Here is a 15,677-nt window from a genome sequence, read left to right on the forward strand (position 1 = left end):
CTTCAGGCGAAGCCACGCTGGGACCCCAGGTCCGCCACAGCCAGCGAGGGCCCTCAGTCTGGGCGTCTTCCCGCGCCGACCACCGGGGCCCACCCCACCACCTCTGAGGTGAAGCTCATCACAGTCCCCTCCGGCCCTCAAAGGCCGGGTCGGCTGGCTCTCGACCCTAGGAAGCACCGTGCATCAACACGACCGTGAGAAGACCCGCGCGTTCTCCACACACGTCCAGTCCCCGCCCGGGGCGCGAACCCGCGGTGACGCGCGAAGCTCGCCCGCCCCGCCCCGCGGGTGCCGGAACCTGGGGCGCCGAACGGTCGCCTCTGCGCTCGGCTCTGCGCAGGCGCGGCCGCTCGCTTCCGCCGGGGGCGGGGCCCGGTGCGAAGGCACCCGGGCCCGGTGCGAAGGCACCCGCGCCTGTGCGCATGGAGCGCGGGGGTCCTGGCGGCCCGGCCCCGGACCGGGGTCTGGCCCCCGCGACACCAGCGCCGCGGCAGGAGCCTGGGACAGGGGCCGAGGCCGGGGCTCCCGGCCCGGGTGCCGTCGGATCCCGCCGCCTCCTGCTCTGCCTCTACCTGGTGGGCTTCCTGGTGAGTGCGCGCCGGGCTGGTCGCGGAGGGCTGGCTCTGTCCGCGACCTGGACCCGGTTAAGGCTGCTTTTCTTCAAGCTCCTCGGGTGGTCGTCGGGCTCCGCCAGGGCTGGGAACCTGCGATCTCCCTGGTGATGCCTGCCCCCTCTTGCCCCGTAACCCACTCACTCTGCACCTGGCCACAGGTGAGGTTTGCATTGGGTCCATCCTGCGCCCCCTACCCTACCCCGCGGTTTAAGACGCTCCAGCACCGACCTCAGTTGTGACTTGGTGACCGCGCCACCCTCGAGGGTGACCGCGGGTGTTAGATACTGGGGCAGGTGCATCGCATGCAGCCTGGAGAGCTGGGGCGCAGGGGCAAGCTTGGTGGCTGCCGTGCGGTAGGAACGCGCCGGCCTTTTCACCAGGTCACGTTCTAGGTATCGCTGTGATGACCCCACTTGGGCAGAATGAGGCACATTTTCCTTAGAGTCCCTGGTAGACTGCAGTGTTTAAACCTGCAAATCACAGTGAATTATACACACCTGCCTTCCCACAAACTGTTTATATATTGCACAATGCAGATTTGTTTTTGTTGTGACGTTGTGTGCATGTCCTGGTTTAATAAGCACAACTACGGATTCCCCAAGAATGGAATGGAAAGATTTGAAAACTGAGTGTGTGTTCGGCCAGCCAGCTGTCCCCTCATTTCTTCATGGAGTTTCTGAAAAGCTGTTATGTAGTAAGGGTTGTGCAACTCCAGTCACTGTAATACACAGCCCTGCTCGGAGGAACTTGCAGTCTTAGTAAGTTTGTGTTGATAGTTCCTATGCCATTATCTGTGGGAACCCTATGTACCCCTCTTCACTCCCCACTTCCCAAGTCTAGAGCTGGTTCAGTTGCCCTGCTTGTGAGCTAGTGAGCTAATCGAGGTTAGGACAGACTGGGGAAAAGACACCGTAGGATTTCCTCTTTGCTGGGTCTGGGACTTTATCTTGAGGACAAAAGGAGCTGGTCAAGTTCAGTGTCAATGGGAGGAGGCTGTCTTCTGAGGCCTTGAAGATGGTCCCTGAGGGCACTGGGCCCTGACAAAGAGGAATTACTGTTTTCTGCTCCTGTGCAGGTTAGGACCACTCCTCCGCAGTCTAATGCCTGGCTAGAGTTAGGGTGCTGAGCCGTGCTTGGCTGGGAGAGGAGCAGGGAGCCAGTCACCCTCCTCAGCCTCACTGCAAGGTGTTCAACAGTTTGTAAAGTTTCCTTTTGAATCAGTAGTTGTTAAGATGATGACGAAAGCGTACACATCCAATTGCTGTGGACACAGAACCTCCAGCAGGTGCTGTTTGCAGTGGGATCTCTGCCTCCTGTTCGTATAGCAGACTCCACACCTGGGATCAATGCTTGAGTTCAGAGCCTGGTGCACCTTCTAATCCCATTTCTTCAACCTTAGTTCTCAAGATGCAGGTCCCTCTTCAACCTTCCAATCCAGTCATCCAGAATTCAAAACCATAGAGGCGGATGGTTCTTCAAACTTGGAAAGGGAATTAGTTGTCATCCATGACTGCCCTGCTGGATAGTACGGCATCTGGCTCTGCCAGGCGAAAAGGATTTGGACCCTCACCTGGAAAGTCCAGACCAGAGTTTAGAGAATTTTGGAGACCAACCTGACCTAAAATTCAATATAGTTTGAGATTTTGAAAATAAATTTGCAGGTCATTCATGATGGGCTTCTGATACAGATTTGAGTATCCCAAGCTTTCCCTGTATGTTATCTACATGCTCTGCACATGGTACAGTCCAATCTAGCAAGCCTGATGGAAAGTTCTAATAATTTGAATAATTTATTCAAGAGAATCATTAGGTCTTTAATATCTTCGGGGGGAAATGTAAGATTTTCACAGAGTTAAAAGAGAGTAGAGATTATTTTAAAATTCAAAATATTGTAAACAATTAAAATGTACACCACTCTGGGTATCCTTGAAGGACCTAACGTCTCTTCGTTAGGTAACATCTAAGGAATGTTATACATAACTTAGTTATTACTTTGACTATATCTAGAGATGTAAAGAGCCCGAAGACTTCTGGGAAGATGGTTTCCAATGGGGAGAAGGAAGGGAATAAGATTAAAGCTTTTGCCAAAATGTTTTGTTTTTAGCTCTGATCTGTGCTTCCAGATTTTAATTTGTTGAGGAAGGAGGACTAATGAGCCTTCAGGTGCTTTTTGGTTAGCACACTAAGCAGCGCTAAGGTCTGTGATTGTGGTCCTTCCCTCCAGATACCCGGTGAGACTTAATTCCATTTCATCAGCTTTAGTCGGGTGATAATTCCTTTTTTTAAGATAATCTACTAATCAAGAAATGTTTGAGTTCCTACCCTGAAAAGGTCCTAGAACTTTGGAATGTATTCTTCAGGTATCATTGAGAGATGGAGCTCTTCAAGGAGAGTTGCAAGCCTTACCTGACTTCCTTACTAAAGTGCTGTTTTGCTAAGAAAGAGGCATTAGCTTTACCTCCTTCCCCGTTTCATTACACCCCCCAATTTTTTCTTTTTTTTTTAATATATACTTTTTTTTATTGAAGTACAGTCAGTTTACAATGTTGTGTCAGTTTCTGGTGTACAATATAATGCTTCAGGCATACATAAACATACATATATTCGTTTTCATACTCTTTTGCACTACAATTTTCTTTTCTTTTTATTTGAAGAATGTCTGTAGCACATCCTCCTTGAATATTAAGGACCAATTAATTACAAAGAAGCTGAAGTTACATGGATTCCAGGTCAGGGTGATCCAGGCATTGACAGGTGGCAGCTGTTATAACACATTGTATTTGGATTCCCTGGTAACGTTAACCTGATGACTTTGACATACTTAGAGTGCAATTATGAGTTCTTGATTGCTCAACACTTTAGAGATTGGTTTTATTTTTTAAATCAATTGTAATTAGGATCACCACTTTAAAAACACCTAGACCTCCGTTTCCAGTGCATGTTTGTTTTGCTGTTTAGGATTTGTTCGGTGTAAGCATGGTCGTCCCTCTACTGAGCCTTCATGTCAAGTCTCTCGGAGTAAGTCCAACAGTTGCTGGAATAGTAGGTGAGTGGTTAATCCCGCACATTTTCAGAGAGCACTGAATTTTTTAAACCCCCTGAACTGAGTACCTGAAAACAAGTTAGTTTTGTTTAATGAATGAAGAAATAGTATCCAAAGGTAAACTGAAAAGGGGAGGAAATGAATTTTCAGAGGATTTCAGAATATGACCCTGAAGCCAGTGAAATTCATCTTTTCCTAGACTCACTGTTTTCAGAGGGGTTTTCAGGTATAGCATCATCTCCATGCCCCGTGCCACCAGTGACGTCACAGATACTTCCTGAGCCTCTCCAAGGAGCTGACTGTGTATATGAAAGGGTAGGCATGGACTCCTGCCCACGGGAACCTGTAACCTCACACAAGACCAGAGAGACGTAATCTGCAGAAATCATACCAGGAGGAACGGGACTCGGGTGAACCTTGACGGATTGGTTGCAAGCTTCCTGCATCATCACCAGCATATCTTAGAGGCCTTCTATCCATGTGCAGCATAAAGTCTCCATCCAGAAGTCATTGATGTACCAAGGAGGCAGGAAATAGCAGGGTTTAGGACTATGCTCATGAGTGAGAAATTGTTAAAATTAACAGCACTTTGTCTTCCACAAGCTGGATGAGCAAATGTTTGGGGGAAGTTCTGCACATAATACTTGGTTAAGTTCTGGGCCGTGCCATGATTTGTATTTCCCTGGAGAAGTGTAGTTGGAATTATACCAGCCCATGCAGCAGTGTGAAGGGCTCCATGCAGAGCAGAAGGAACTTGTTATGTGATAGAATGTAGTTAGAAGTACTTTGTAAGTTCTTTAGATGCATTTTATAAGACTGAAGTGTTAGACACATTTGAGGTAATGTTAACATTTTAAGACTTAGTAGAATTTTTGCGGGATTCAGAATTCTTCCCCTGTGTACTCATGCTGCCGCCTTCTCGGCCTGGGGTATGCGCTCCTCCCGCTGTGTGAGCAGGACTCTCTCAAGGCCCCTAAGGGTGACCTTGGCCTTTAGTCGCTCTCTTCTGCTTTCCCTCAGTTTTAGTTTGAAGGCCTTTTATTAAACATTGTATTCCTTTACTCTTCCATCTGGAAAAAGATAATTGGGTAATTTCCTTTTTAAAAAATGTTTTTTTTTCTCCTAATGTTTTTCTGTTAATTTAAGCCATTTTTGTGATGAGTCTAGCTGATTTTTGTGATGTTACTTATGTCTTCTTCAGGCTCCTCCTATGGCATTTTGCAGTTCTTTTCCAGCACATTGGTGGTAAGTTGTCTTCCATCCGGCAACATAACGGTATGCTTCTGACGGCCACCCGTCGGGCTGCTGTGGAATCGGGGTGTGAGGTTAACCACAAAGCAGACGTGCAGGTGGTGAGGACATGCAGTGTTAGATCAAGGCGGACCCCTCATCATCTCTCTCCCTCAGTTGACATCTGAGAAGACGTAGGTCTGAAGGGCTGGGATGGCTGAATCGGACAGGACCTCGTTGAGTTGGAGTGAGAGCCCACTTTTTCCACTGTAACGTGTTCTTTTCCTGGTTCCCTGCCACCTTTTTCCTAGGAGAAAAGAACATGAACAGAAGTCATTACCAATTTTGTCTGTTTCAGTTAATTGGCAGTAATCGAATCCATCGAGATCTTAAGGCTCTATTGGAAGTTGTACCTTTCGCACTACATGGCTTATTAATTATAAAACTTAGGTGTATAGACAGAGGAGCCACTGGGTGTGGTTGGTTGTATGTCGACCGCGTGGGATAGAAAGACCCAGGGCTGACCTTGTCACCTCCACTTCTGGTCCCTCAGTGGTTTCAAGTCCAAAACCTTAACTGACCTGCCCTGCCCTTCCCTCTGCTGGGTGCTCAACACTGTGGCCATGCTTGTCCTGAGCCCTCAAGTCCGGTGGTTCCGGCAGTTGAAATAGAACAGCCAGCTTAGTGCCAGGGATGGATCAGCCGTGGCCTTGTCTGAGTAGCTGGTGGTCTCACAGCAAGTCAACACCAAGCACACACAGCACTGTCTTTCCCAAGAGTGGCTAGTGGGTAAAATATATTTTAAAATAGAAATTCGGTAAGAGTCCATCATGAATTCTGAGATAACCAAGTAGCTACTCCTGGACTGATCTTCGTTGAAGTGTTTCATGTTTGAAAGTGGCATAGCAGTAACAGCCTATCCTCACTGAATTGTTCCCATAGCCCAAGAAAGTAGTTCGATGTCTCCTTTTTACAGAGTAGGGCATTAAGACTCGCAGTTTAACCAATTTGACAAAGTCACCTAATCTCAGTATCTAAACTCTGAGCACATACTGTTTTGTTCCTACGCATAATCTGTCATTGCCTTGATGATCTAAGAAAGTAAATAGATAAGGACCATCAGGTTATACCAGGGACACATGCACCTGCTCACAGGGGAGCTCGTCATGTTTCATATTCTCTTGTGAGAGAAGAATTCAGGATACATCTTGTAAATATCTTTTCTGTTTTATTTGGAAACTGACTCCCAGAATACTTGATATGCATATGTGTATCAGATCAGTTGAGTCCCAGTGGATTTTAATTACTCAAGTGCCTTTCTCCTGGTGGACTCTGACCTCCCCGAGAATGAAGGAGACCAGGCTTGATTTGTTTTCTTGTGTTTATCAGTAGCATTTATCAGAACTCTGGAACATGGCAACATTTTATGAATGTGGATTTTTTTATTGCCACTGGTGGCCCAACCCTCTTTTTCGAATTGATCCTTTGCTTTATTAGGTTTGTGCTTACAAAGCACATTTCGTGTATGTCGTAGCTGTAACTTAATGAGAACTTTCCTTAGAAATCCTTCAGATAGAGGCATACCTACTTAAAATGTCCTTTTTAACCACTGCTTTTACGAATACATATCTTAATTCAAAGTTTTATTAAAAAAACAATTTAATTTTAAAAACAAATGTTTATGAAGAAAAGATTTGCTAGCTCAGATTAGTCTAATATGTTTAATACATGTATTTTAATAAAGATGACTCATATTTATTAAGTACTTACTGTGCATCAGGCCCTGTGCTAAGCACTTTATTACATTTAGTTCTCATAATGACTCGTCTTAACCACCAGTGGTGGTTGTGGGTTTTTAATGAGTCATATTCCATAAAGCACATAGCAAGTGTTGACAGGGGAGGAATCTCCGAGGCAGATACTACGATTACTCCTATCTTACGGGAGGGAAACTGAGCATGGAGATACACCTCTGTTGTGTAATTATGCTAACTGATAACATGCGTGGCATATGGAGGGATGAAAGTTCAGAGCTGCACCCAGACAGCTGGCCCAGGGCCCAGGCCGTGACCGCCAGATTGTATCGCTGCCCTGTGAACCCAGGAGGCCAGTGCCCTCTTACCCAGCTGGAAAAAGTATGGAGAATTTCATTTTAGAAACTCCATAGAAATGAAAATGGAGGAAAAGGATGGATGACTTCTGTAGAAGAATGATAGTATTTTCAAGGATTTACTCTCAAATGTTTTATAAAGGAATTTTACAGCAGTTTATATCCTTATGTAAAGAGATCTTTTGGGTCCTTGAGAAAAGGATACACCCAACCAAAAAGATAGGGGGAAGGGGGTGAACAGATGGAGCTGGCTTCTGTCCGGGAAGAGGGGTGGGCTTGGGTCACAAGAGGGTCGGGGAGAGTCACCAAGCATCACTGAGGACATGGTGCTGACCCCTCCCGGCCAGGTCCAGGAGCCAGCGGTCACTTGGGGGGTCACAAGGCTCTGGACACCCTTCTCAGACAGTGCTCTGTGGCTATTACAGTGTTTAGCTTTTTTTTTATTTTAAGGCAATTACATGTTTTTTCGAACAGAGCCTCACCCAGAAACTCAGTATATAAAGTGGGTCAGTGTGGACACACTGCAGGGGGCTGGGCGTGCGGTCAGGCTCGTGTCCACCTGCTCGGACAGAGCACTCCTGAGGCACCAGGAGGAGCAGCGGGCCAACTGCCCTTCTGCCCAGTGTCTGAGGGACTCCTGGGGGCCCGGCTGGCCGGCCCTGGGCATGTTCTCATCAAGGGGAGGGGAAGGACGAGGCAGGAAAGGCTGTTGGCCACCAGTCCCCACCCCAAAGGGACTTTCTCAGAGGCCTGGCCAGGACTGGTGGCTGGTCAGGTGGAGAATGAGCTGCCAGGGCGGCCCTGATGCCCTGATCACCTGCTGTCCTTTGTCCTCCAGGTATCCGGGGCCTTAGACAGAGGAAGACACATACTTGTGTGATCTCACGTATATGTGGAATCTAAAAAAGGAAAAAAAAACATAGAAAAAGAGATTAGATTTGTGGCTACCAGAGGCAGGGTATGGGAAGTGGGTGAACTGGGTGAAGATAGTCAAAAGATACAAACTTCCATTTATAAGGTAAGTAAGTACAAGGATGTAATGTACACATGGTGGGTATAACTGACCCTACTCTATGATTTACATGAAAATTGCCCAGAGAGTAAATCCTGCAAGTTCTCATCACCAAGGGAAATAACCCATATTTTCCTTTTGTGTCTGTATGAAGTGATGGATGTTAGCTAGACTCTCTTGGATCACGGTACAGTATAGGCAGGTCAGGTCACTACGCTGCACCCCTTAAACTTCCGCAGCGCTGCAGGGCAGCTATGTCTCCATGAAACCGAAGGGGAAAAACAACGTGGGAAAAGGTGCATTTCAGTGGTAATCAAAGAAACTCACATTAGAGCAGTGACAGGTCATTTTAATCTGCAGATTGACAAAATTAATGATAAAAGATATGGTTGTCAGTGATGGTGGGGAATAGACAAAACAAACAAAAAAGATAGAAAAGATAGGGGCAAATTTTTAATGACGTGGAATGATCTTCAAGATATATCGGTAAGTGGAAAAGCAAGCTATAAAATGGAGTGTACCGTGTGATCATTTGGTTAAAAGCATGTAGATATGGGGATTATGAGGTATGTTTATATTCATTTTGTTTTTTAGTATTTTCTAAATTTCTAAATAGTGAATGCAGTTACTAAGCCGTTGAGTTGCATAAAGCACTGAGAATGAAGACAAAGTGAGGCTTTGTAAATTGTATTTCACCATTTCTCAGGCCATTCTTCACTACCAGATCAACATAGGCACTTTCTTTGGTATCTCAGGCTTTTTCAGATTTAAAACAAAACAAAACAAACCCTATGTTGTATTTGTATTTTCCTGCTCAACACGTGGAAGACCAGAGATGACTTACTCTGACAAGGGGCACAGCAGACTCGAGCATCTAAGCATCTTAAACCAAATCCCCCGATGTCGTCCCCTGGGTCGCGTCTGAGGGGCATTTCCGTGGTGCTGTGGCTGTTCCACGGGGAGTCAGAGATTTTGTGCCTTGCTCCCTCAGGGCTGCTGGAGTGACGTAGCTGGCAGGCAGTCTTCCTTGCTGGTGTGCATCCTGTTCAGCGCCCTGGGGTATCTGATTCTTGGAGCATCTACCAACGTGTTCCTGTTTGTCCTTGCTCGAGTGCCTGTGGGTGAGTTCTTGCCCTGTGCCTGCATCTTCATCCAGAATCAGTCAGTTTATGGGTCTGTACCAGGAAAGCCCGCCTTGCCTCGCAGTGCCTCTTAGATGAGATCTTGAAAGAGAACACAGTGGCAACAGCAGTTATCAGCTGTAACAGCAGGAGCTGCTGTCGGTTGAGCGCTTAGCATCCGTCAGGCTCTGCCCGCCTGTCCGGGGCTACAGACCATGCACATGACAGCCTGGGGCCCTCGGCGCCGGTCCGCACGAATGTCTGTGCTGGCGCATCAGGACCCGTCTCGGGTGCTGGGCGGTCTGGCGGGTAGGTGGTTACCGTGAAGGCTCTGTTCCAGTGCTCGCTGCCTGGCCGTTCAGGGAGTGTTGGCTCACCTTGTGCGTCAGGGCAGCGACAGACCCTGCCACCCTTGGGCACAAGTCTGCAGCCCTGGACCTCGGCCCACATTCAGTTAAGCCGATTGTTTTTAACTAAACCTGAAAGGCTTAGAGCGTAAAATAAGTCATTTTAACATAGAATTTTGGCGATTTCCACCCCATTTCTGTGACACATACACTTACTCTTGAGTCCCCCTCCAAACCTCATACTGAGCCTTTTTGTTGACCAAGAAATCAGTTTATGAAGGTCTTTGCTTTTGGTTTTTGGCTCTCTGTTCCTCACATTATCCTCAGGGTCAGGGTTAGTGCTGGGCGTGCAGGAAATGTTTATTCACTGAGCAAGTAAAGAGTCTCCGTATGGAACCCGCCATGACCTGCACTTGGGTAACAGACAGGACTGGAGACCCTGGGACATCCTGGCGGGAGGTGGGCAAGCTGAGGGGTCAGGGCTTGGTTCAGATGAAGTTGACCGACCAGGATCGTGAGGCTGGACTAGGAATCCAGTCACGGTGGGTGGAACCTGCAGGCCACAGAGGATCAGAGCAAATGGAGATCAGGACCCCAGCAGGGCTGTGGATGAAGGGCAGCGTCCCCAGGGAGATACTTTTGATGTGGAAAATGCACAGAACGTGTTTCTTGTCTCCTTACAGGTCTCTTTAAACACACACTGTCCATTTCAAAGGCTCTGCTCTCTGATCTGGTTTCAGAGAAGGAACGGCCACTGGTGCTCGGACAGTTCAACACGGCGTCCAGCGTGGGCTTCATCCTGGGCCCTGTGGTCGGGGGGTACCTTACTGAACTGGACGGAGGGTTTTATCTCACAGCCTTCATCTGCTTCTCCGTCTTCATTCTCAATGCTGGTAAGTGGATGTGGGGTCACGACAAGGTTGTCAGGTTTGCCTGCATCCCAACCCGCCTGGCTGCCCTCTCTCCTTACAATTTGTTTTTCTTAGAATGGGCGGACTCGTCGTCCACGAACGCCGGTCAGATCACGGCATCCCCTGCTGCGGACCCCCAGGGGCTCCATTGTGCTAAAGCCCTGTGTGTGTGTGTGTGTGTGTGTGTGCATGCGTGCGTGTGCGTGTCCCTTTCCTCACCCCTTGACCCCTTCAGACTTAACGTCCATGCTCTGATCTGCCACCTCGCCTGAGAAAGGCCTGTCCTGTCTTTTTTCCCCATGATTTCTGTTTCCGTAGTTAGGAACTCTGGAGCCCCACAGACTGGGCTGCCTCGGGCTGTCACCCCAGCTTCCTTATGTGTGAAACGTGGTCACGGGACGCAGGTTTGTCCTGACAACTGCAGGAGATTCTGCATGTAGGCAGGTGACCCCGCGGCCTCTCAGATGAGGACACAGTAAATGCAAGCTGCTGTCATTGTGATTGTTTTTATTATCATTTAAATTACACTCTTCCTTTTAGTTCATCAGCAATAGTCCTTTCACGTTTTTATCCAGATTCTGTAAAACAGCCAAGGACCCTTTTAAAAATGAGAATAGATAAAAAAGATGTGCAGGCCTGCATTCTCATGTGGTTAGTCTCCTGCCATGAGTTACTCCCTGGCTAATACCAAGTCCACCAGCGTAGTTGCTGCAAACAGCCTTTAGCAGCACGAAAGAGCTCCTGGTCCAAGTGGTGCTTAAGTGCTGAAGGGCTAAAACCCTGCAGGGCTGAGTTTGGAAAGGTTTCCTAGAATGGCAGGCTTGAATTCAGTTTTAAGAAAGTTTGGGGGCACAGATGGGCAAGAGGCCATTCTAGTGGGAACAAATGAGGCAGGAACGAGCCAGTCACCTGAGGGCGGAGGGTCGGATGCCTGCTCAGAGCTGCAGCGTCAGGCTGTGTCCTGGTCTATGAGGACGCCCCCACCCCCAAGGCTGTGGGGTTGACTTGCAGAAGCACACAGAGGCCCTGGGTGGGGCTGGATCCCGGCCGGTGCTGCCCCAAAGGTTGTGGTCTGAAGCTGCGCCTCCTCACCCCACGTCAGGACCTGCATCTCTGTCCGAAGCATCATGTGCCCCCTCCCCCACCAACAGCCCTCACCTGTAATCTGATTTCCAGGTTACTTGTCCAAACCCCCTTTTAGGTTGGAATTTCTTGAGGGCATGGATGTCTGAGGTCTTGTTTGTTAATAGAGCCTGGTATTTAGTACAAGATTCAGCATTGAGGAAGCATCAGTCTTCCCTCTTGGAATGGATGAAGGAAGGGTGATGCACAGATGATGCTGGGGCAGACAGTGGACACACAGAACTGAAAAAGTACGGAAGGGAGGAGGAATTTCCACATGAAGCAGGAGAATGTAGGTACGAAATGATGGGTCAGGAAACCACAGAGGCTCTTGAGCTAGGAAAAAAGTGACTATTTTACAGGTAGAGATTTTTTTTATTAGGGTGAATAGCAGAATTCTGGTATCGAAGTGGAGTCTGAGGAGCTGCGGGAATGGTTACAAACAGGACTCCAGGATGCAGCTTAGTGAATTTACCTATTCAGAAATGCAGAGTGGTGGCCTCCCCACACAGCTGCTCGTCCCCCCGGGAGGTCCTGCTGGAGCCCCGTGCCCCCGCCTCTGTTAATGGGTCTCCTGCCACTTAACAGGTCTCGTGTGGATCTCTCCATGGAGTGACGGGAAACGTGGCGGTGCGAAGGATGGCCCGCGATGGGGCCAAAGCCATGCGCTTTGGGGAAGGACCGGCTCTGGGACGCAGGCAGCGGCCAGGCCGCCGCAGGTGGAGGTGGTGGCCACCCTGCGGGGCCTGTGGCACCTGCTGGGCTCGGCTGCATGGGACGTGCTCCTGGTGCGCTGGCTCATGGCCCTGGCGGTCATGCTGTACCACAGCAACTTCGTCCTGGCCCTGCAGGAGCGCTTCGGGCTGCGGCCGCGCATGGCCGGCTACCTCCTCGGCTCGGGCAGCGCCCTGGGGGCCCTGGCCGGCCTCGCGCTAGGGCCGGTGCTGCGGCTGGCCGGCCACCAACCGCGCCAGCTGCTGCTGCACTCGAGCGCGCTCACCTGCCTGCTGCTGCTGGCCTTCGCCGCCACCCGCAGCGTGGCCGTCATGGTCCTCTGCTCCACCCTCCTGTCCGTCTCCACCTCCATTGGCAGGACCTGCATCACCGACCTGCAGCTGAGCGTGGGTGGCGCCGGCGCCGGCGGCGCCCTCCTGGGCCTGGGGCAGTCGGTGACGGCCGTGGGCCGGGTCATAGCCCCCCTCCTCTCAGGGGTGGCCCAGGAGGTCAGCCCCTGCGCCCCCCCTGGTCTGGGGGCGGCATTGGCCTTAGCGGCCGTGATCATCATGTCACTAAACAGACCCCACTCTGGAAGCGATGGGAGTGACAGGTTAAAAAGCGAGTAGGTGCATTTGGACCACGCCAAGAGACAGAGTCCGAGCTGTGTCCGCGAGGACAGAGGCCACACTCAGGGGTGCTCTGGAAAGGGTCACTGGGACAGCACGTGGCCATGCTTCGCTGGTGGACATCCAGTCAGACCTGCCAGACGAGGAGAACCAGCATTGGACACGCGTTGGAGCAAAGCTGTGCAGGAGGGGAAGGGATTCAGTGTTTCTCCACGGGTCTCCCCTTCCTCCTGGCTGGCGGGGTTAGAATTCTCCAGGGGAGCAGTGTATCCCCAGTGCAGGATAGGGAAGTGGTGGCGAGGCAGCGGACTCCAATATGTGCAAAGAGGGAAGCAGCCATCAGGATTTCTCTGATAAATAAAAGTTGGGTAACATGAACACTGACCAGCTTGTCCCTCGTGTCGGGTGAAATTCTCTCAGCTGAGAGGGTCTTTCCTGCTGTTGAAATCCCCGAGATTGAAGAAGCTGCTTTATTAAAACCAGCCTGTCACATTCTCAGATGACACCAAGGGCCCACCCGGGATGCTGGTTTTAAACCAGACGCCCATCCTCACCCCCAGAGATGGAGCCCGTGGGCCTGGGAGAGGCCCAAAAGTCTACTTTGAGCCCCACTTGCAGTTTGTCCTGGAGCTAGAGAAAGGCTCGTTCTGAGACCTGGTTTTCATTAAAGGCCAGAGGCTTGTTGTCTTCCGTGATCACTAAGTCAGTTTGGACTGTCTGTTGAGATCATGCGACTCCAGTGTATTACACTTTCCCCTGCTCTCAGCACCCACCTCTTCACCGGGAGAAACAGGTCCACGGGGCTGCTCCCCTGCCCCGCAGGCAGCCCAGCCTGTCCGGGACCACAGCTCCCTGGCACCAGGCGCAACCATCTGCTCCTGGAAGCAGCTCTCCGTGGGGCCGCCTCAGTCTGGTGGCGAAGGAAGCTGGCGGAGAAGCCAAAGCTCAGGAATGCTCTTCAGGTGAACATTTTGTTCAGAGCACGAGAGAGTCCCGGGTCGGGCCCCATCAGAGGAACTTAGTGCTATGGTGTCTTGTGTATTTATGATGAAGACTTAGTTAGAAGTTTGAAGATTGTCCTTTTTCCTATCTAGCTACAAGAAAAACACTAACTTTTTATTAAGTGGTATAAACTTCTATGTAAGTGCTGGGTGTTTTTGAGGAAGCCAGAATATTAGATGGCCATGCTCCAAAGGGGCCACCAAACTGTCATGCAGGGTAGACTCAAAGGGACAATAGATAGTCAGAGGTTTATGAAATGAAGTAGAATTTCAGAGGAATTTCTCCAAAGACTCTTTTTTTCATCCTCAGAAATAGATAAGTTTCTTTTAGAAGCTCTTAATATAGTCATTTTTATTTCTTAAATCATAGCAGTTTGATTTTGAAGTCAAATAAAAGCCTGTAAGCTCAATGAGGCTTTCTAAGTAGAGACATGGAAACACCAAGGACCCTGAAGACTGACCTTCGTAAGAGCAGAGACACGTTTTTGTTATTCTCCACTACTAAGTTTAGTGTTTTGTTCACGTGACTTTTTTTAGATAAATGTTTTCTTGGAGTTCCTCTTAAATCGTCTAACGTGCTGTTACTCAAAGTGTGGGCCAGGGACCAGCAGCGCCCCAAACCCTGGAGGTCGTCCGAAGTGCAGACACCCGCCCCCCTCAGGCCTGCGGGGGCCACTTGCACAAGACTCCCAGCTGCATTGTTTGCAGAGTGAAGTTTGAAAACCGCCAGTCTGATGGGCCATTTTTGTATAGTTTACGGACTGTGACCTCAGGGAAATTAAATCTGCTCCGAGTTTGTGTTTTTAAATTCTCTTGGGTACCTTCTGTAATCTTCTCCAAGTGTTAGGTTAAGCCACGTGAAATTGCTGTTTTTGTTAAGTCAGAAATATCCACAGCTACATCTGGTTCAGCTTAACCATTGCGTGGAGCCTCGCTTCAGAGGCCCCGGGCTTGCCCAAGAAGTCGGTGAAGGAAATGGTGCCCCTTCCAGCGCTTTGGCAGCCCCAGCTGTAAGTGCTCTGAAGCAGCCTGGGGCTCAGGGCTCCAGAAGAATGGGCCTTCTCCCCAGAGGGAGGTGCACCTGTGCTCACGTCCGGAGGGGTGAGTGAAGAACGGAAGGGGACGGGCATGCCTGGCACAGAGTGACACATGGGGGCTCCCCCTCCCCACCACGGCCCTGAGGTCTGGTGCGAGTTCTGCATGGAGCCCGGGGAAGGGCTGGACTGAGGGGGGGCGTGGGGGTCCTCTGTCCTGGCTGCGTGTTAGAGGCACCTGATGCCCAGAGCCTGCCCTGGACCTCGGGAGGCAGATCCGAGGTGCCCAGGTGCTCGGTGCCCACCCCGAGTTGAGCATCACAGGGTTGGATCCTGAAGGGCTCACCTGCCATGCCCGGGGGTGACTTGCAGGCCTACGGAAGACGGGAGCCCTGAGCACCTTCACCTTTTAGGAAGGCCCCTCTAGCTGCAGCAAGGAGACTTAATGGAGGCCAGGAAAGGGGCCATGATCCCAGCGCCTGGGGAGGTGGGGATGGGGAGAGGTGGATGCAGGGATGGAAGGAGGCAGGTGGGGGAAATCCCAAATGCCTCAGGGAGACCCTGGGAGGGACTGAGGGCTGCCCAGGTTTCCGGTCTGTTAGAGCTCAGCAGGCCAGGTTAGAGAGGCTGATGAAGAGAGCAGAGCACACCGTGCTGTCCTGTGTTGCCCGCAGGGACACCTGTGGGCATTTAGGGGGCATTTACGAACAATCAGAACGTTAAGAAGGCGTCTTTTTCTGAGGACACTTCTGTGAGGCATCTGGGCGGCTGTGGAGAGACGACAGCTTG

At 50.2% G+C, this 15,677-nt stretch overlaps 1 protein-coding gene across 3 annotated transcripts; it reads left to right on the plus strand.

The window, feature by feature from the left end:
• Positions 1-342: 342 nt before the first annotated feature.
• Positions 343-13,237, plus strand: MFSD9 (major facilitator superfamily domain containing 9). Of its 3 annotated transcripts, none has more exons than XM_074354794.1 (6): positions 343-587; positions 3,573-3,660; positions 4,859-4,902; positions 9,001-9,130; positions 10,161-10,370; positions 12,099-13,237. In XM_074354794.1, exons 1-6 carry the CDS (start codon positions 423-425, stop codon positions 12,851-12,853), a joined length of 1,392 nt encoding a protein of 463 aa, XP_074210895.1. In that variant the 5' UTR covers positions 343-422; the 3' UTR covers positions 12,854-13,237. The 3 variants fall into 3 exon arrangements, with proteins under 3 accessions (XP_074210895.1, XP_010957394.2, XP_074210896.1); XM_010959092.2 differs by having other exon boundaries at positions 10,218-10,370; XM_074354795.1 differs by lacking the exon at positions 343-587 and adding an exon at positions 594-772.
• The last annotated feature ends 2,440 nt before the right edge of the window (positions 13,238-15,677 follow it).

The sequence above is a fragment of the Camelus bactrianus genome, chromosome 28, assembly GCF_048773025.1.
Source record: "Camelus bactrianus isolate YW-2024 breed Bactrian camel chromosome 28, ASM4877302v1, whole genome shotgun sequence".
Lineage (NCBI taxonomy): Eukaryota > Metazoa > Chordata > Mammalia > Artiodactyla > Camelidae > Camelus > Camelus bactrianus.